This window comes from Trichosurus vulpecula, chromosome 9 (assembly GCF_011100635.1).
Source record: "Trichosurus vulpecula isolate mTriVul1 chromosome 9, mTriVul1.pri, whole genome shotgun sequence".
Classification (NCBI taxonomy): domain Eukaryota; kingdom Metazoa; phylum Chordata; class Mammalia; order Diprotodontia; family Phalangeridae; genus Trichosurus; species Trichosurus vulpecula.
In genome coordinates, this window is record NC_050581.1 from 79,894,389 (window position 1) to 79,912,696 (window position 18,308).

General features: G+C 40.4%; 1 protein-coding gene across 2 annotated transcripts in view; it reads left to right on the forward strand.

Annotated features, from left to right (window-relative positions):
• NSMCE1 (NSE1 homolog, SMC5-SMC6 complex component) overlaps window positions 1–15,321 on the forward strand; it is a 66,848-nt gene extending 51,527 nt beyond the window's left edge. For both annotated transcript variants that reach the window (XM_036739758.1, XM_036739759.1), the window contains 5 exons: window positions 4,593–4,670; window positions 8,282–8,428; window positions 12,520–12,633; window positions 13,490–13,610; window positions 15,051–15,321. In XM_036739758.1, coding sequence (XP_036595653.1) covers window positions 4,593–4,670; window positions 8,282–8,428; window positions 12,520–12,633; window positions 13,490–13,610; window positions 15,051–15,130 — 540 coding nt within the window. In that variant the 3' untranslated portion in view covers window positions 15,131–15,321. The remainder of the gene's footprint in view (window positions 1–4,592; window positions 4,671–8,281; window positions 8,429–12,519; window positions 12,634–13,489; window positions 13,611–15,050) is intronic.
• Window positions 15,322–18,308: the final 2,987 nt, after the last annotated feature.

Genomic DNA, 18,308 nt, shown 5'->3' on the forward strand with positions numbered 1-18,308 from the left:
ATTTCTCTAAGCACTTCAAGGTTCAGTCGACATATTCTTCACAACCACTTTTAGGGCAGGTAATCCAAGTGTTATTATTCCCTTCCTGCTTTCTACATGATGTTTCTTCTGCTTCTTCCCCCACCTCATATTCCTTTGCATCAGGCCACAAAAGTTCATCTTTTTAGCAGTTCTCTCCAAAGAACTCCCCCCAAATATAGGGAGTATTGGGACCGGAGGGAGGAGGGTATTCTCGCCTGGAGCTGATATGCCAAACTTGTTGAAAGAACCACCGTGCTTTGTATTTTTATTATATTTCTATTTGCCCTTGGGATTAGGAAGGGAACCAAAATGTGAGCCCTGAGGTGAGCTGGCAGTTTGGCCACCTCCCTCCTATTCCCCAAAAGAGAATGCGAGAGGAAAGAAAAGAGAGAGACAGAGAGGAATGGAGACAGACAAGCCCCTGAGGCTGGCTCAGCTCCTGTTGCCCCTTGGGAGGTTTAACCTGGGCTTCTGAACTATATAGCTATAGGAAGAGGGCCAGGTGACCTAAATCTGCTAGATTTAAAGGTTCTCTTAAGAGTCTGCTGTGATTTTAGTCAGTCCTTAGAGAGTCACTGAGGGAGTGGGATGGTCTCAATGCTAATATATATTAGAAACCCCACCAAAGGTCCCAAACTTACCCTCCTATTGGGATTTCTTCTAATTCTAGAATCAGCCTAGAGTAGATGCCCTGAAATGGATTGTGACTAGAATAGGTCTGGTGGGGGGGGGTGGTGGTGGTGGTGGTCCTTTTCTCTAGATCACTCTAGAATCACTCTGTATTGAGGGGAAGGATGAATAGGGGATTTGCCATGGCTTCGGGGAAACTTTTGCTTTCAGTTATGTCTGAGGAAAGACTGATGGCCCTACTCTGTGTAAGGTGCATTGCAAACTTAAATTGCTGTATAGAACATGTGATATATTATTTCTTCTGATGTGTAGTGTGCAGAGATGGACTGAACTGTAAAATGTTCTTGTCCTGGGCTGCTGCTTATCTGGGGCCAGAACCATTAACGGTAATGCACAAGGGGAAAGCCTTCACTTTTAGATTTCAATTCTTGTTAATAAGAAATAAGGTTTAAGCTGCAAAGGTTGAAACTATTTTTACTGAGTCATAATGATAACTATCTCTGGCAACAAACATCACATGACCTCATCTGGTTATAGTTATGGAAAGGGCTGAACTTATGGCATTGTGTCATGACTGAAATGGTTATAAAGACCGGAAGTAATAGTTAAGATTTGTCTGGCCAGAAACACTTGTGACCAAAGTAAATAAAAGCCAAGAGGACTATAGCCGATATACACCAAAGAGATTTCATTTCACAAATCGGGATTTGGGTAAAACATACCTTTAATTAATTTTGGGGGGGAAACTCTCAACTTGTAACATTGGTTTGTACCAGGCAAAAATATATGAAAAGGTTTTCAGTAATGCCCTCATCCTAGTTTTCTTCTTACCTCTAGAGCTACCTGTCCTGTTCCTGTTAACAGAATTTAGGAGCAAAGCCTCTGTATTCTCCTGAACTGTCAGTCTTATTATAATTAAAAAACCTCCATGGTCACCAGTCTTAGTCTTTCCCTATAGGTTATAAGGCAAAAAAAAAAAAGAAGGGAGCCTTGGAGGGAACCATTTTATACTCTATATTTCCTGTTGTTTCTAGCAGTCAGAACTCTTAGAAAACCTCAGGAGATCTATGTGGTTGCTTCAGGGGCAGGAGTAGAGGGGAAGCGGTAAGACTGGCAGGAGGGCAAGAGATGTCCCTGCCCATTTGGCATTGGCTTACAGCCAGCTGGTCATTCCCGTCTTCTGCTGGCCAGCCCCCTTGCTGGGGCTATAGACCAGGGAAATGGATTCCTGACCTTACAAATTAAAACGTTATTACACATGAAGATTGTGCTCTGCATTGCTCTTTGCCACCAACTGTGTAAAACTTTGTGAGTCTTTTGATTCTTGTGAGCCTCAGATTCTTCATTTTTAAAATGGAGGGGCTGGACTGGGTGGTCTCTGAGATCCTTTCAGCCTCTGGATTCTGTCATCCTCCTCTCTGAGGCTCCAGTTTTGATAGTGTTTATGGGAAACATCAAGCATTAATAGGTCGTAGATTTGTGTTTGAATTTTACCTCTTCCCTTAACTAGCAGAGGGATCTTCTGCTCTCTAAGCCTAAGCATTTTTCTTCTAGAAAATAGGGGATTGGATTAGATTATTTCTAAGGTCTTCTCCATTTCTAACAATGCCTCTTATACTGCTTGCTTTTTTGCAGAAGCAATTAAACCAGCATTCAGGGGCTGACCTAGGAATCTGATCATATTTCTAGGGGAAAATGCATTCCAAGTTGCATAATACTAACTTACATAAGTTACAAATGAATTTGCTCAACCCAGCTAATTTCAAAGTGCTTTTAAGACTGTCTCTAAATACAGGAATTACTCTTGTAAGAGAGAGGTGACAACATGACTTTTGACAACAGAAATAGCCATGTCTGTCATCTAATGAATTGACTAGATATTCAAAATTTTAAAGTATGAAATCTTTCCCCCTTAATTTACTAAGTGTAATTCACTGAAGTTATAGTATAATTGTGTGTGTGTGTGTGTGTGTGTGTGTGTGTGTGTGTGGTTATTCATTAAGAAAACAAGGCATAAATGAGAGTTCAGTTGTTAGCAGGATAATTGAATAGGAATTAGAACTTAGACTATCTAGTCCCAATACCTCTCATCTTCTAGAAGTTGAACCTCAATCTGAAAGGGTATATGGGATTTGTCAAAGGCCACCTAGGGAGTAAGTAGCAGAGGTAGCCTTCAGCTCCAGGTCCTCTGCTTCCAAACCTAGTGCTAATTCTACTATGGGATGCTACTAAAAACTGTGACTAAATGAACCTCTGCTGTTTTCACTTGTAACGTGCAAGTGATAACCTATGCACTGGCCTGGAGTAAGGAGCCACAGATGTGGCACTGAATAGCTTTGGACAAACCACTCTGGCTTGGGGCATTGTAGTAGGCCTAAAATCCTTTCTGAGCCTCTCTAGAATTAAAGGTTAGGTTGGATGATCTCTGAAGTCCCTTCCAACTCTGGCATTTTATGATTCGTCAACTGAAACTGACCCAGTTTAAAAAATAATTGTATTAACTTTTTCCTTCAGCAAAAATCTACCTTCTCTCTGCCCCACCCGCCCACCTCCTCACCAACTGAGAACAAAAGAAAAACAAACTCCTTGTTGCAAACATGTATAATCAAACAAAATACATTTTTGCATCATCTGTGTCCGAAAAATACAAGTCTCATTCTGTGCTCTGAGCCCTTCACTTCTCCATCAGGAGGGGCGGAGCATATTTTATCATTAGCCCTCTGGATTCCTTACCCTGGTCATTATCCTGATCAGAGTTCCTAATTTTTTCAGAGTTGTTTGTCTTTTCCATATTGTTGTCATTGTTTATATGGTTTTCCTGGTTCTGTTTACTTCCCTCTGTATCAGTTCATACAAGTCTTCTCAGTTTTCTCTGATATCATCTCCATCATTTCTTTCAGCACAATAATATTTATTTTATTTTTGTATTTATTTAATATACAATTTCCCCACAGTTACATGTTTTCAAACTTTTGTTTTTAAAACCGTGAGTTCCATATTCTCCCCCTTCTTCCCTCCCCACCCCCATTCAGCACAATAATATTGCATCACATTTATATACCATAACTTGTTCAGCCATCTCCCAGTTTGTGGGCACTCCTTCAGATTACCATTCTTTACCACCTCAAGTTTGTTTTGCTTAGACTAATCCCTCCCTTAATCTACTCCCCCTCCCCTAATTCTGCCTTCTCCCTTTTCCCTTCTATTTCCCTTTTCAGTGAAATCTATTTCTACAACCAAACTCTGTGGGCATGTATATTCTCTCCTTTGACAGTTCAAATGAGAGTGAGGTTCAAGCTTCAGCTGCTTCCCTTACCCCCTCCTCCTTGTTTGTATAGTTGTCCACTCCAGCATATGAGATAGTTTTCCCTAACATTCTTTTCCCTACTCTCCCCTCCCCCTGCAGTGTATTCCTTTTTCTTCTCTTTCCTCTTAAGATCATTCAGAGTAATGTTTTTAAATGCATAAAATAAAATGTATAATATTACAAAGGAAAACAATTATATTGAAATATAATTATCACAGTATTACACTTCATAACCCTTCCCCTCAGATTAAAAACCTGGTTTAGGGGAAAGAACAGTGAATTTGGAGTCCAGAATCCTGGTTCTGCCACTTACTGCCAGTATGACCTTGGACAAATTGCTTCCCATACTCAAGCGTCATTTTCCTTTTTTGTAAAATGAAGAATTAATGCTAGATTATCTCTAAGGTCTTTTGCAAGTTAAAAAAAATTTTATTCAATAATGCAGAAATGTGAATAATTATGATAATAAATCATATTTCTCTGTTATTATGACATTGACAAAGTGATGTATGTAGAGCAAATATTATCATCTTAATTTTATAGAAAAGGAAACTAGGCTAAGAGAAGTAATACTACTATACTGATTATTAATGAAGGGGCAAAAATTAACATTCAGTGTGACTGTTCTTTTTAGGTGAATCTTGCAATAACAGAAGCTACCAAAGTGGCATCTGACTATGCAGAAAATGAATTGGAATTATTTAAAAAAACTGTAAGTATCCTCAAATAGAATGATTAGGGAAAATTTTATCCTCTACTAAAAAAAAATAATTGTCTTTGGAGAATGATTAAAGAGGTACATATCATTTTATTTTGATGCATAATAATTAGTGGGAGTAGGCATACACCACAAGTCAAATGAATGGAAAGGTCTTTATTCAGGGAACGGATTTTCTCTTGTGAGATAAATTAGTGTTAAATTAAAATCATTGAAGCTTTTTCAAAGAAGGGTTTGGTTTTTCATTTAACATAGTTGTCTTTGTTTAGTGTTCTCACCTGGAATTCCCAGCAAGGATTGCTAAATGGTCTCTAGGGAGAACAGCTGTCTGTGGAACCCTTTGTTGTAGCAAAGAAGGGACCCTGGATTCTCAATCAGTCAGTCAACAAGCATTTATTAGATGCCTTTAATGTCCCAGGCTCTGCTGGGCACCATAGATAAAGGTGAAAGTCTTGCCCTTGAGGTACTTGCCCTTGAGGAGCTTAGAGTCCAGACTGGGGAGAAAACATGGACTCATAGGTATGCAGAAAAGAAATGAGCCAATGAGTTACAAAAGCATTTGTTAAGCATTACTATGTGCAAAGCACCAGGAATACAAACAGAGAGGTAAGACAACCCTCGCTCTTGAGGAGTTCATATTCTGATGGGGGAGACCACACATATGGGAGGTTTAGTTAAGCTGCAAGTTAGATGGAACATCCTATGGTCCTGAGGGTAGAGGGGCAAAGGAGATGGCAATGCCTATTCTTTAAAGTCATTCCCACTGATGAGATCTTATGAGTTCAGCCATTTGATGGTGCCAAAATCTTTATTGGTAGGAATGTTCTTTTCTGAGTCTTCAGTAGCTGTGGCTCTAGCACCTGTGGGCATAGCTGCCAGGCTGCATTTTGACAGGAGTTGTTTCCCAGGGTGATGACTGTGGACCACCGTGTGGAAAACATCCTTCTCCAGTCTTTTAGGCTCAGGGTCCTGGGCTGTCTGCATCAGGCTCTGAGATGGTGTTCTCCCATTCTCTCCCTCAGGGTGACTTGCTGCTTCATTCAGTTAGACTGGTTTGTCTACCCTCTGTGGGGCAGTTGATTGGCACTTGGTGAGAATGACTAGCCCCTTCTCCAAAGGAGTTGCTAGGTAGAAGATAATTTTGGGGGACATATGCTAATAGTCGAGGGCATCAGAAAAGGCTCAATGTAGAAAGTGGTACTTGGATGGAACTTTGAATGGAACATGGAATTCTTCTAGGCAGAGGTGGGGTTGGAATACATTCCAGGATGGGGGGGGGGGGGCATTGCAAAGGCAAAGATACGGGAGGAATGCCTTGTGTAAGGAACAGAGAGAAGGCCAGTTTGGCTGGACCATAGAGTTCAAGAAGGGGTTTTAATGTATAATGAGGCTGGAAAGACAGGTTGTGGCTGGCTTATAAAGAGCTTTAAAAGCCAAACAGAGGAGTTCTATTTGGTCATAGAGACAATCGAAAACACTGGAGTTTATGGAGTAGGGAAGTTTCATGATCATATGCTTAAGGAAAATCACTTTGCTGGTTTTGTGGAGGACGAGCTGGAGTGGGGTGAAACTTGAGGCAGAGAGGCCAGTTAGGAGCCAGTTCAGTGTTTTGGCAAGAGGTGATGAGAGCCTGCATCAAGGTGGTAGCTGTGTGAGCATGTAGTGGGACAAGCGTGGAGGATTTTGTGGAGATAGAAAGTACAGAATTTGGCAACTGATGAGATACTTGTCATGAGTGAGGAGTTGAGGGTGTCACTGAATTTGCAAACCTGGACCACTAGAAAGAACTGGTGGTGCCCTTGACAGAAAGAGGGATGGGTTTGGGGAAGCAGATGGTGAGTTCTGTTTTGGGTATGCCGAGTTTGAGATATCTATGGAACATTCAATTCCAAATGTCCAATAAGAAGGTCATGTTGTGCTACTGAATCTAAGGAGAATCACTAACTAAGGCTGGATGCCAGTTGGGGAGTTGTCAGCCTAGAGATGATAATAAAACTATATGAGCTGACATAGTCACCAAGAGTGAGGAGAGAGGGAGGGAGGAAGGGAGAGTGGGAGAGAGAGAGAAAGAGAGAGGAAGAGAGAGAGAGGACGAGAGAGAGGAAGAGAGAGAGGAGAAGAGGTCTTGGGATATAGAGGCCTAGGGTTTATCCCTAGCCGAAGGGCTTGAGGTGGATGAAGAACCAGCAAAGAACACTTAAAAAGAGCAGCCAGATAGGAAGAGAACTACGATAGAGCAGGGTTGCAAAACCCTGAAAACCCAGAGAGGAGAGAGGATCTAGAAGGAGAGGATCTTTAGCAGTGTCATATGATTGAGAAAAGTCAGGAAGGATAAGAGCTGTAAGAAGACCATCAGAGCTGGCAATTAACCATCATTGGTAACTTCGGAGAGTTCAGTTTCAGTTGAGTGAAGTCACAAGCCAGATTGCAAAGAGTTTAGAAGTGAGAAGAGAGTAAGCTTTTTCTAGTTTGGCTAAGAAAGGGAGGAGAGATGTGGGATGACAGCTTGAGGGTTTACTGAGAGCCTTCTAGGATGAGAGGGACTTGGGCATGATGGAGGCAGCAGGATTCATTGTGAGGCCAGTGGAGCATAAGCTCTGGCAGACCCTACCATGCTGTAAAGGCCTCAAGTCTGGTTCTAGCAACAGATTGAGTATTTTCTGAGGGCTAGCCTAATTAAATACAGAAGTTTCATCAATAGTAGGCTGGCCATTTAGGAACAAATAATTTGGCCATGGCAACCTTGAAGTAAATTAGTATAAGATGATCATCTGTCCCATGTGGCCCCCATCTGCTTCCGCAGCAATATTGGCAGAGTGGCAGAATTGGCAGCAGAGGGCACCAATAATCACAGCTTTAGATTATAAATAATAATACAGCAAAATAAACATTTATTGAGCACCTTCCACGTGCCAGGTACTGTGCTATGCACTGGGCATACAAAGAAGAAAAAGAAAGAGAGTCCTTGCCCTCAAGGAGCTTACAATCTAATGGGGGAGACAACACACAAAAGTCTAAGAGAGGACGTGGACAAGAGTTGTAGAGGATGGGCATGCATAGACAGATTGTGTCTGGGTTGTTGGAGGGGACGCCCACATTGATGAGCTGCATTTGAGTATTCGATTATCTTGCTATAGTTTTTCCATAAGGCAGATTTTACGTGAATTTTGTCCTGCCTGGTTTAGGAACAACTGTTCTGTTGTCTGTGCTGTTCTGGTGATTTATAAAATAAGATTTAAGATTTATCAACTATTTTTAAAGCATTTTTCCCCTTCATCTCTCCAGTAAGAAATGCAGTAGCTAACAATTTAAATAATATTATTTATTATAGAAATACTGCACTGTGCTTATAAAGTGCTTTACATATTCATTTGACCCTCACAAAAATCCAGTGAGGAAGGTGGGTAGACATTGTGTATCTTCACTTCAGCTGGATTGCACAGGCATTGTCTATTTATAAAATTAAGATAACTTCCCAATGCTGTGAAAGAGAGAGAGGCTCCTTTGCAGGCCTGCTGGTTTGGGACTTGAAATCTTGGAGGGAAAAGTGGGCCAAAGACACAGACTTGAGATTTATTTACTGTAAAACTATTTATTTCTTACAGATGGACTTGATTGTTGAATCAGAAAGTGGCTATGCATCATCCACCAGTATTTTAAACCTGACCGACAAACTCCAGAGCAAAAAAATGAGGAAGAAGGAAGCAGAACAAGTGCTCCAGATGTTTGTTCAGGACAAGTGGCTTTCAGAAGTAAATTGCCCCGGGTTGCACTGTGGCCATTTTTAAAGCTTTGACTGATTTTTAGGGCAACCTTCCAAAGTCTTGATTTAATTAACTCAGCTACTTTAGAAAGGAAAGCAAAACTAGAAAAAGGTTGTTCCATGGATTGTGCTTGAACATAAAGATACTTGTTCCTCTCCCTTTGGGGCTCTCAGTGCTGACACAAAACTTCTGGTTCTGCATTTTGTAATAATATGATAGCATTTCCAAGAAACTCCAGACAGGGGCACAGAAAGCGAGGTTCTTGTCACAGAAACCTCGTTTATCAGCAGCTTCCTTCCAGTGAGTGTCTGGCGATTTTGTTCTGTCTGGCCTGCATGAGAAGTTCTGCATGGTGATGCTGTACTTCCTCATGTGGTTCCTGGCTGACACGCTGGACCTGCTGATACCTCTGTTAGCCTCTTTCTCGGGGAAAGCCTACTTCTTGGTAGCCCTACATACATAGTTCACTGATGTCATGGAGGTAAACTGATAATTTCAGGTGTGACTCAAGCAAGACAATACTATGGTGTTTTTCAGCACTGACTAGTTTGTTTACATTTCGAGGAGCTAGCTATGAAGACAGTATTTAATATTTATCAGTAACCTGGTAAATTCCAAATGCATTGAGCCTGTAGAATATGTTTAACTTATGAATTGAATTTCTCAATTAATTTAACTTGGTTTCCAGAATCAGAATTTTTTAGTTTTAGAAAAGACCTCGGAGATCAGTGATTCAAACCTCCTCCTTTTATAGAGAAGTAAACTAAGACTCAGAGAGATATGGAGTAGAAAGAGGGCTGGATTTGGAGTCAGGAGACTCAGGTTCAGACCCAGATTTGCTGCTTGGGGGAGGGGGAAGGGTACCTGCTTTGGTTCAGCCGCTGTGCTCAGTGAATCACACATATTATCTCATTTGATACTCACATCAACCCTGTGAGCCAGGTGTTCTTCTTATCCTCATTTAATAGTTGAGGAAACTGAGGCAGACAGTGGTTAAGTGACCAGGGTCACACAGTATCTGAGGACAGATTTGAACTCAAGTCTTCCAGACTCCAGATCCACTGAAATCTTTAGCTGGTCCCTGCTTACTACTTGTGTGACCCTGCATAAGTCTCTTTATCCCTCCAGACCTTGGCTTCCTTTATCTATACAATGAATAGGCCAGATTAGATTATTTAGAACCTTTCACCCCCATTCCTAGGATCCTGTATGATGATGTGAATTGCTCAAGGATGTAGCCAGTAAGTGGTAAAACCAGGATTTGAACCTGAGTCTTCTGAGTCCAGGACTTTATTGCCCGATTCTGTTCTGAATGTCTAGTAAGAATCAGGAGCTAGTCTATAAATTTAGGGACTAAAAATTCCAACTCCGCCATTCATTCCTCTGTCTCTCCTTTTCTGTGGATTAAGATGCTCTCACTCTATCCCTTTTCTGCTGTTTCCTATACTTCAGAGTAGTAATAAGATCCTTCCAGAATGATAAGAAGCCCCAGGGGTAAATTGAGAGAAGACCCTGTGAGATGCAGGGCAGGGCAGGGCAGACCCCTCTGTGAGGACCCCTGGCTGTGCACATAAACACACACACTGTTGTATTAGCTGTGCAGTGCTAGTGTTACTAGTAATCATATCTGCGTCACACTTTAGGAAAGACAACCAGAGCAGGCAATAGAGGCGGCTAGGTGACTTGGAGTCGGGAAGACTTGAATTTGAATCCTACCTCAGACACTTACTAGCTGTGTGAGCCTGGGCAAATCACTTAAGCAGTCACCTCTCAAAGGTGTTTTGAATGTCAAAGCGAGATGTCCTTGTGAAGTACTTTGCAAACCTCAAATAACTGACAGCTATTATCATATTCCTACTTCCTAGTGTAATACATCCAAGATGTGAACATCTCTGCTACCTGGAACTCTGGCTGAGATAAGTTAATAAATAACCTGAGATGGGAAGAAATATTTAATAGTAGGTGGTCAGCAATTTTGTGGATAGGAGGAAAAATGTTTGGCCACAGGTTCTCTGATACGAAAGCCAGGGCTCTTTCCATTTCCAGCTGGTTCCTCTGGGTTCACATCCCAGTTGTGCTGCGACCACCACCCAGGTCAAGTTGGGCTCATCCTCAAACGTTCTGAGACCTAATTCCTCCTTTTGTAAAATGAATGGGTTGCCTTAGGAAACCTCTAAGGACTCGGGATCTTCTCATACTTCCCAATGACTTAGTTACATGGCCAAGGACATCAAGAACCCAAAGCACGTTAGGATCTGGCTACAGGTCTCCAAGCACTGGCCCTGGCACTAGATGTCGGATCTTAGGCTAGGCTCTTCTCCTCTTAGTTGAGGCCTCATTTTCTTTGTCTCTAAAATAAAGTGGGGTGTATTAGGCCATTTCAGAGGTCTCTTCCTACATGATCCAATTTCACAGAAAACTTGTGAAGAAAATACTTTGTAAAGTGCTATGTAAATGGGAGCTCTTACTAACTCGTTAAAAGGAAGTGTTCATTAAAATACTTACTTGACAGTCAGGAACCTCCCTCCACCTTTTTCAGACTCTCATCCTGTGTTCATTCACATAGTAGGAGGCCCACCAAGGGATATTGCAGAAGCATCCCTGTTTTGGTTGGCTGGTTGTGTGATCTTGGACAAGTCACAGCCCCTCCCTCTGCTGTTTCTTCTTTTACACAATGAGGAAGGTGATCTAGATGAACTTTGAGGACCCCTTACTTTGAACTCTCACGGTCTTAAGGACTTGGCCCACCTGGTCCTCTGCCATTTTCTTTCCTGTGCTGTGAAGTAAAGGGCTCTGAGGGCTTCTCCACCTCCTCTTCCCATGCACGGGTTCTTTGAAAAACACCAATCCTTGTATCAATGGCCTATCCCTATTTAGTCAAAGCTACTGCTATATTTGAGAGGAGAAGCAGTGGGCACTTAGCCCAGGGAATTCCCAAATATGACTTCCATCAGTGTCTTGTGGCCAAGTTCACACAAATAGTATATAACAGGACCACCCAAACCCAGATGCTGCTTTGATTCCAAATCTAGTGGTTTTCCCACTGGACTGCACTATGTCTAATGTCTACATACAAGCACAGCCTAGGTCTTCTGGGCATAGATGTGGCTTTTCTATGTCCCTTCAGGGAAAAGGACATTGACAATGTTTTGTTTGTACCAATCCTGTATTTCTGGGTGCTCAGAGGATCTCAAAAGTCAAGGTGGCTCTACTGCTTTCAATTTTTTGACCTTAGTTTAACGCATTACAATTTACAAAATGCTTTATGCTCATAATAATCCTGTGAAATAGGATTTCAGCTTGAATATCCCCATTTTATAGATAAAGAAAACAGGCTGAGGCAGGGGGAAGTGCATGGCCTTCCTTCACATAGCTCAAATATAGGTCTCAAATCCAGATCAATTGATTCCAAATCTAGTGTTTTTTTTCTACTATACTACCTTGCTTTTCCTCCTGAAACTCAATTTTATTTTATTTTTGGTTCCAAATTCTCTCCTTTTGAGAAGGCAAGAAAAACAAAATCTGTTACAAATCATGCAAAACTAATTTCTATAGTAGTTATGTTTCAAAAATAAGAACAGCAAGAAAAAGAAAGAAATAGAAAATATGCTTCAGTTTGAACTCTTGAGTGCCTCAGTTCTTTCTCTGGAGGTAGATAACATGTTTCATCATAAATCTTTTTGAATTGTGGCGGGTCATTGTGTTGATCAAAGTGACTAAGTCTTTCAAAGTTGATTATTACAGTTTTGCCATTACTGTATAAACTGTTCTGATTCTGCTTAGTTCACTCTGAATCAGTTCGTGTGAGCCTTCCTACATTGCTTTTTTAAAGTGGTAGAAAGCATATGTGTAATATGTCGTGGCACTATTTGGTATGGCACCATATTGCCTCTTGACAGGGTGCTCTTTAATGTTCTTGACATTTTATTTCTGTATGTTTCACCTTCACAACTAAATCTTAACCTCAAGGCCAGGGGCTTGTTGACATTCCCATTATTATATGCCTTCCCCCCACCCCATGCTGATCTTTCCACCATGAACCTTCAGTAAATGCTTGTGGGCTGTCACTATCTCTTTAGAGACATGGTGAATACACTTTACATACTCGCAGCATCATGGAACTGGATCAGTATATATGCGAGACGTATCAAGATGTCAAAAAGTGCAACATCTGCCACAGCCTTGCCATTCAGGTAAATAATATGAAGCTTTTAAACTGATCTTTGAGAATATTTCTCCCTTCATGGTTACCACTGTATAGATTTGTAGTAGTTCTACGGGGTGTTTTGAATTTCACAACCTTTGATACCATAAGCTAACTAACCCATTGGTTTCTCTCTGGCCATATTCTCTCTGACCCAATCAGTCAATCAACAAACATTTATTAAGTCCCTACTATGTGCCAGGCACAGGAGGGGAAAAAACAACAGCCTCTGATAATAAACTTCTATTGCTATTAACATGAACTACCTGCATCTAATACCTTGTTCATACTTAAAAATATTGTAGATATTTTTGTTAGAACATTGCTTTTTCTTGCTGTTTCCCCCAAATAAATAGAACGTTATTGGGCCAGACCCCTCCTTCAGAGTATTAGTCACTTTGGAAAGTACATGAAATTGCATGTCACGAGAGGGTCAATCTAGAGGACAGATAGAACCGTAGCTATCTGGTACATTTCTGAGCGTGCCCAAGGAACATTTGTGGTAGTGGTGGGGTCAGCCAAAAAGGACATCAGAGATTATCTCGTTCAGCCGGTTTTAGTGAAGTGAAAATGGAGAACTTCCCCACGTTCACACAGCCAATCTACACGTAGGAGAGCTGGGACAATTCATCGGCCCCATGCATCCTGTGACTCAGCACGTAGAATCCTGATAGCAAAATGAATGCAAGCAGTTCTAGAACTTCCAGGAGAAAGTTCTTGATCACTGGAATGAATGACAGTAACAATATGGACTCCTAAGGGAGAAGATACACAGTGCACTTAAAAGTTTCAAACAAAATGCAGAGAAGTCTGAGACTTGTCATAATCAGCCTTTGTCATTGCAGGGCCAGTCCTGTGAAACCTGTGGAATTAAAATGCATTTACCTTGCATTGCAAAGTATTTCAAATCTCAGCCTGAGCCACACTGTCCTCATTGTAATGAAGTCTGGCCTCATGAGACACGAGGTAGGGTGTCTCCCATGATTTAAACTTTGCCCTGGGTTTGCTGGACTAGAGCAAATGCTAGCAGATTTGTCATGGACATCTTTATTTTTCTTACTATATTTTGTTTTTGTATCACCTGCTTTTCATGAAATCCTCATATTCTCCTCCTAGAGAACCTTTCATTGCAATGAAAAAAAAAAGAGAAAAAAAAAGTTTAGCACAGCTAATCAACATGCCAAACAAGTCTGACATGGTATGCAGTGTTTCAGACCCATAGCCCCTCACCTCCATACCGGGAGGTGCATTACTGTTTTTCCTCTTTGGGACCAAGCTATCATTATACTTTGGCAGCCTTGTTTCAGTTGCTTTGTCGTTTTTTCCATTTACATTGTCGTGGTAATTGTGTGTGGTTTTCCTGGTTCTGCTTATTGCACTTTGCATCATTAGCTAAGACTTCCCTATGCTTCTGTGCATTCATTACATTGTTTTTTAATAATTCGGTAATTTTTTATGTAACATTTACCACAATTAATTTTTTCTATTCTCTGATCAATGAACATCTGTTTACTATGTTTAGTTGGTTTTTTTTTTGCTACTACAGAAATTTTTGCTGTAAATATTGTGGCGTTAATGTAGCCTTTCTTTTTGTCCCTAACCTTCTTGGGGTATATGCTTATCTTAGATATCAAATCCTTACCAGAGATATTTGATACAAAGATTATTTCCCCCAGTAGACTGCTTCTTTTATTCCTAATTCTGTTAAATCATTTATGCAAAAGCTTTTCAATTTTATGTAATCAAAATTACTTCTTATATTTTATGATCAACTCTATTCCTTATTCCCTATTAAAATTCCCTATTTCTATTAAAAAATAACCCTGGTCATAGTTGTAAAAGGTATCCGATATGGTTATCTTATGATTTTTGTGGTATGACTTTTAAAATTCAGGTCATAGATCCATTGCTCCTTTGCAGTTTCACCAGCACTTCTTGTCAAATAGATAGCTCTGCCCAGGTGACTTCTGATTTGGGGCTTTATGGCACCCTGGGCTATCTATTATTTCCTATCTTTTCTGGTCCAATCTACTCTTCTGTTTTTTTAAGTAGTGCCAAATAATATTGATGCTTCCTGCTTTATTATATAATTTGGGGTCACTGTGCACATTTTCCATGCTATAGATTTTAAGTGAGATGTAATTTTCTTTGCCTCGGTATCATTACTTCCAAAGTTTCTTTTGGGAGGAGTTTGGGGATGATTTGCACTAATTCTACCAATGTTTTCTTGGGAACCTACTGAAAATCTGAAGCTTCCCTGAATCTTTTAGACTTGAGCTAAAAACCAGTTTTATGTTATATGTTAATACAGTACCTAGGAAAGTTGTCCAGCACTAGAAAGTATCAGAAGCAGCTTCTGTATGTGAAAACAGCCTTTTAATCTTATCTGTGCTCTTCCTTATGCAGATTTAGTTCGACCAGATTCCCATTTGCCATCCAGTACCCCAAGAACATCTAGAAGAATCTCATCTTCAGAAATGAAGTGATGTTAAGAGTTCAATATTGAGTCAGAATTTTCTGCACTGGAGTTTAACATTCAGAAAGGTTCAAAAGGATAAAATGTACTAAATGGTCCTATTTTGAACTTGTTAATCTGTTTTTAATAATTTTATATTAATTAGCCCTGCTTATTTGTATTGACTTGCTAATAAGCTTAAGTAAAATAGTTTTAACGAGATGGTGATTTTGGCATTTTTCTTGGTCCGTGCCCTGGTACTGTTGACACTAGTATTGTTTGGTAATTTGTAATAGAATGAAATAGTAATTTGTTTTTCTTTTCATAAGGGTTTAAATAAATATTTGAATTTAACTGAACTAAAATTGAAATAAGTTACATTTTAAATCCTTTGTTTTTATTGAGTCAGTGTTCCTTTTCAGTATTTCATAAGATGTCCCTTTTCTCTTGTTCCTGTTTTTCCTGATGCTACATCAGGCCATAGGTGGCATCTGGAGGAGGCTGCCTATTGACTGGCTGAGATTGAGACTTTGGCCAGGAGTGAAGTTAGAAGTCGTTAAGAGAAATCCTCAAAGGCAGGGTGGAACAGAGAAATACTGCAGAGCCAGATGTCTTAATCTCTAGTTCTTTGGTCCCTCTTATTCTATTTTCCCAGTCCATCTTTCTCACTCTGTACCAAGGCTTCACTCCGTGGTATGCAGTGTTTATAATTCATCAGCCACCACCTTCTTGTCCTTCACTCTTTGCCTTAAGTTAAAAAAAAGCTGATTTATCCCTCTATAATTTCGTGGTAATAATCTCAGTGAGGCCTTCATTGCTACTTGCCAATCCTGCTGTACTCTTGCTGCCTTCTTATCCTATTCCCTGTTACAACTATTCCAAACTGTTTCCCCATACTTCAAGCTTCCAACCACGTTTCCATGGCCCACACTTAATAGCAGAGAACATTGTCTCCTACTTCAGTGAGGCTATAACAATGGGAACCCTTCATTTTCTTCCTCTGCAACTCAAAATTTCTCAACATCACCCATTTTCTTCTTTTTGCCACCTATTTTACGTGAATAGGTATCCTTAGTCCTTATTAGGACAACTCTATCTGTGGCACTGTCCCTGTCTCTTCTTGCCTTCTCTGGGAGAGTTTGTTCCAAAAATCCTCCCCTCCCAACCTCATTGTCTCCCCTCGACTCATCTCCTTTTGTAAGCTATGCAGAGACCTCTCCTCTTCCTTTCATTGCCATGCTTCTTAAAAAAAACTGTTTCCAGTGCCTCCATTTCTTTCTCCCCCTCACTCCTCATTCCTTCACTATATAGTGGCTTCAGTTCCTACTATGTGACAGAAACGTCAGTCTCAAAAGTCAGTAATGACCTCTCTGTTGTCAGTGGCTTTTTTATTGACTTGTATTTTCATTCTGCAGCATTGGATGTTATTAACCACTTTTACTTTCTGTACACCTTTTCCTTGGTTTCTGAGACATGACACCACTGAGACATGACAACCTCTTGAATCAGTTCTCAGTTGCTCGTTCTCTTCTTATTCCCTTAAGGTAGATGTTCCCCAGTCCTCTGTCTTTGCTCCTCCCTTTTAATAATTCCCTCCTTGGCTAATGCATTCACTCTCATAGTGCCAGATGTTGCTTTTAAAAAATGTTTTTTATTCATTTTTCCATTTCTGATATCACCACAGTTATCTCAAATATCCATCCCTCTTCCTCTCCAAGAGAAAAAGTCAGCCCAACTGGTAAGTACGCTAAAGAAGTCTGAGAGCATGTGCAATGTGTAACACTAGTGCACCTCCCACTTCCACAAAAGGGTAGGTTAGGGATGTGCCCTCACCCCTCTTCATTTGAGTCCTGTTGGATCTTTATAATTTTTTCACATTTACTTTTGATTTTTCGGTGTGTGGGTTGTTCTTTCCATTTATTGTTGTAGTTACTGGGCATGTTGTTTTCTTTTTTCTTTTTTAGTTTTAGTTTACAACATTCAGTTCTACGTAATTATGAGTTCCAGATTTTCTTCCCTCCCTCCACCTCTCCCTCCGCAAGATGGCATGGGATCCCATATAGCTTCCATGTATAACTTCGCATTGAATTAATTTACACACTAGTCAAGTTATGGAGAAGAACTGTGATCAATGAAATGAATCATGTGAAAGAAGAAACAGGACCAAAAAAAAAAAACCAACCCAAAAACAAAAACAAGAGAGAAAAAGAAAAAAAAAGGGGGGGGGGAAGGCTAGCATGAAGTGTGCCTCAATCTGCATTCATACTTCATAGTTCTTTCTCTGAATGTAGATAGCATTCTCCATCATGAGTCCTTTGGAGTTGTCTTTGTACCTTGTGTTGCTGAGAAGAGCAAAGTCTGTCAGGGTTGGTCCTCACAGAATCCATATATCTGTGGTTGTGTATAATGTTCTCCTGGCTCTGCTCCGCTCAGTCAGCATTATGTCGTGTAGGTTTTTCCAGGCTGTTATGAAGTCTGTATCATCCCCATTTCTTATAGCACAGTTAGTATTCCATTACCTTCATATACCTCAGCTTGTTCAGCCATTCCCCAACTGATGGGCATCCCTTTGATTTCTAATTCTTAGCTACTACAAAAAGAGCCGCTAGAAATATTTTTGTACATATGGGTCCTTTTCCCACTTGTGTGATTTCTTTGGGATACAACCCTAGAAGTGGTATTGCTGGGTCAAAGGGTATGAACATTTTTATAGCCCTTTGAGCATAGTTCCAAATTGCTCTCCAAAATGGCTGGATCAGCTCACAACTCCACCAGCAATGTAACAATATTCCAATTTTCCCACATCCTCTCCAGCATTTATCATTTTCCTGTTTTGTTATTTTAGCCAATCTGACAGGAGAGATGTGGTATCTAAGAGTTGTTTTGATTTGCATTTCTCTAATCAGTAGTGATTTAGAGCATTTTTTCATAAGGCATGTTGTTTTCTTGGCTCTGCTTACTTCACTTTGCATCAATTCATATAGATCTTTCCATGCTTCTCTGTATTTTTCACACACATCATTTCTTATAGCACATACTCCCTTTCATTCATGTACTACCATTTGTTTAGCCATTCCCCAAGTGACAGGCACCTACTTTGTTTCCCGTTCTTAGCTATCTCAAAAAGTGGCCAGCTATCACTTCTACCCAGTCGATTGCTAAGTTGGTATTTCTAGCCTTGATCCTTCTAGACTTGCATCCCAAACTAA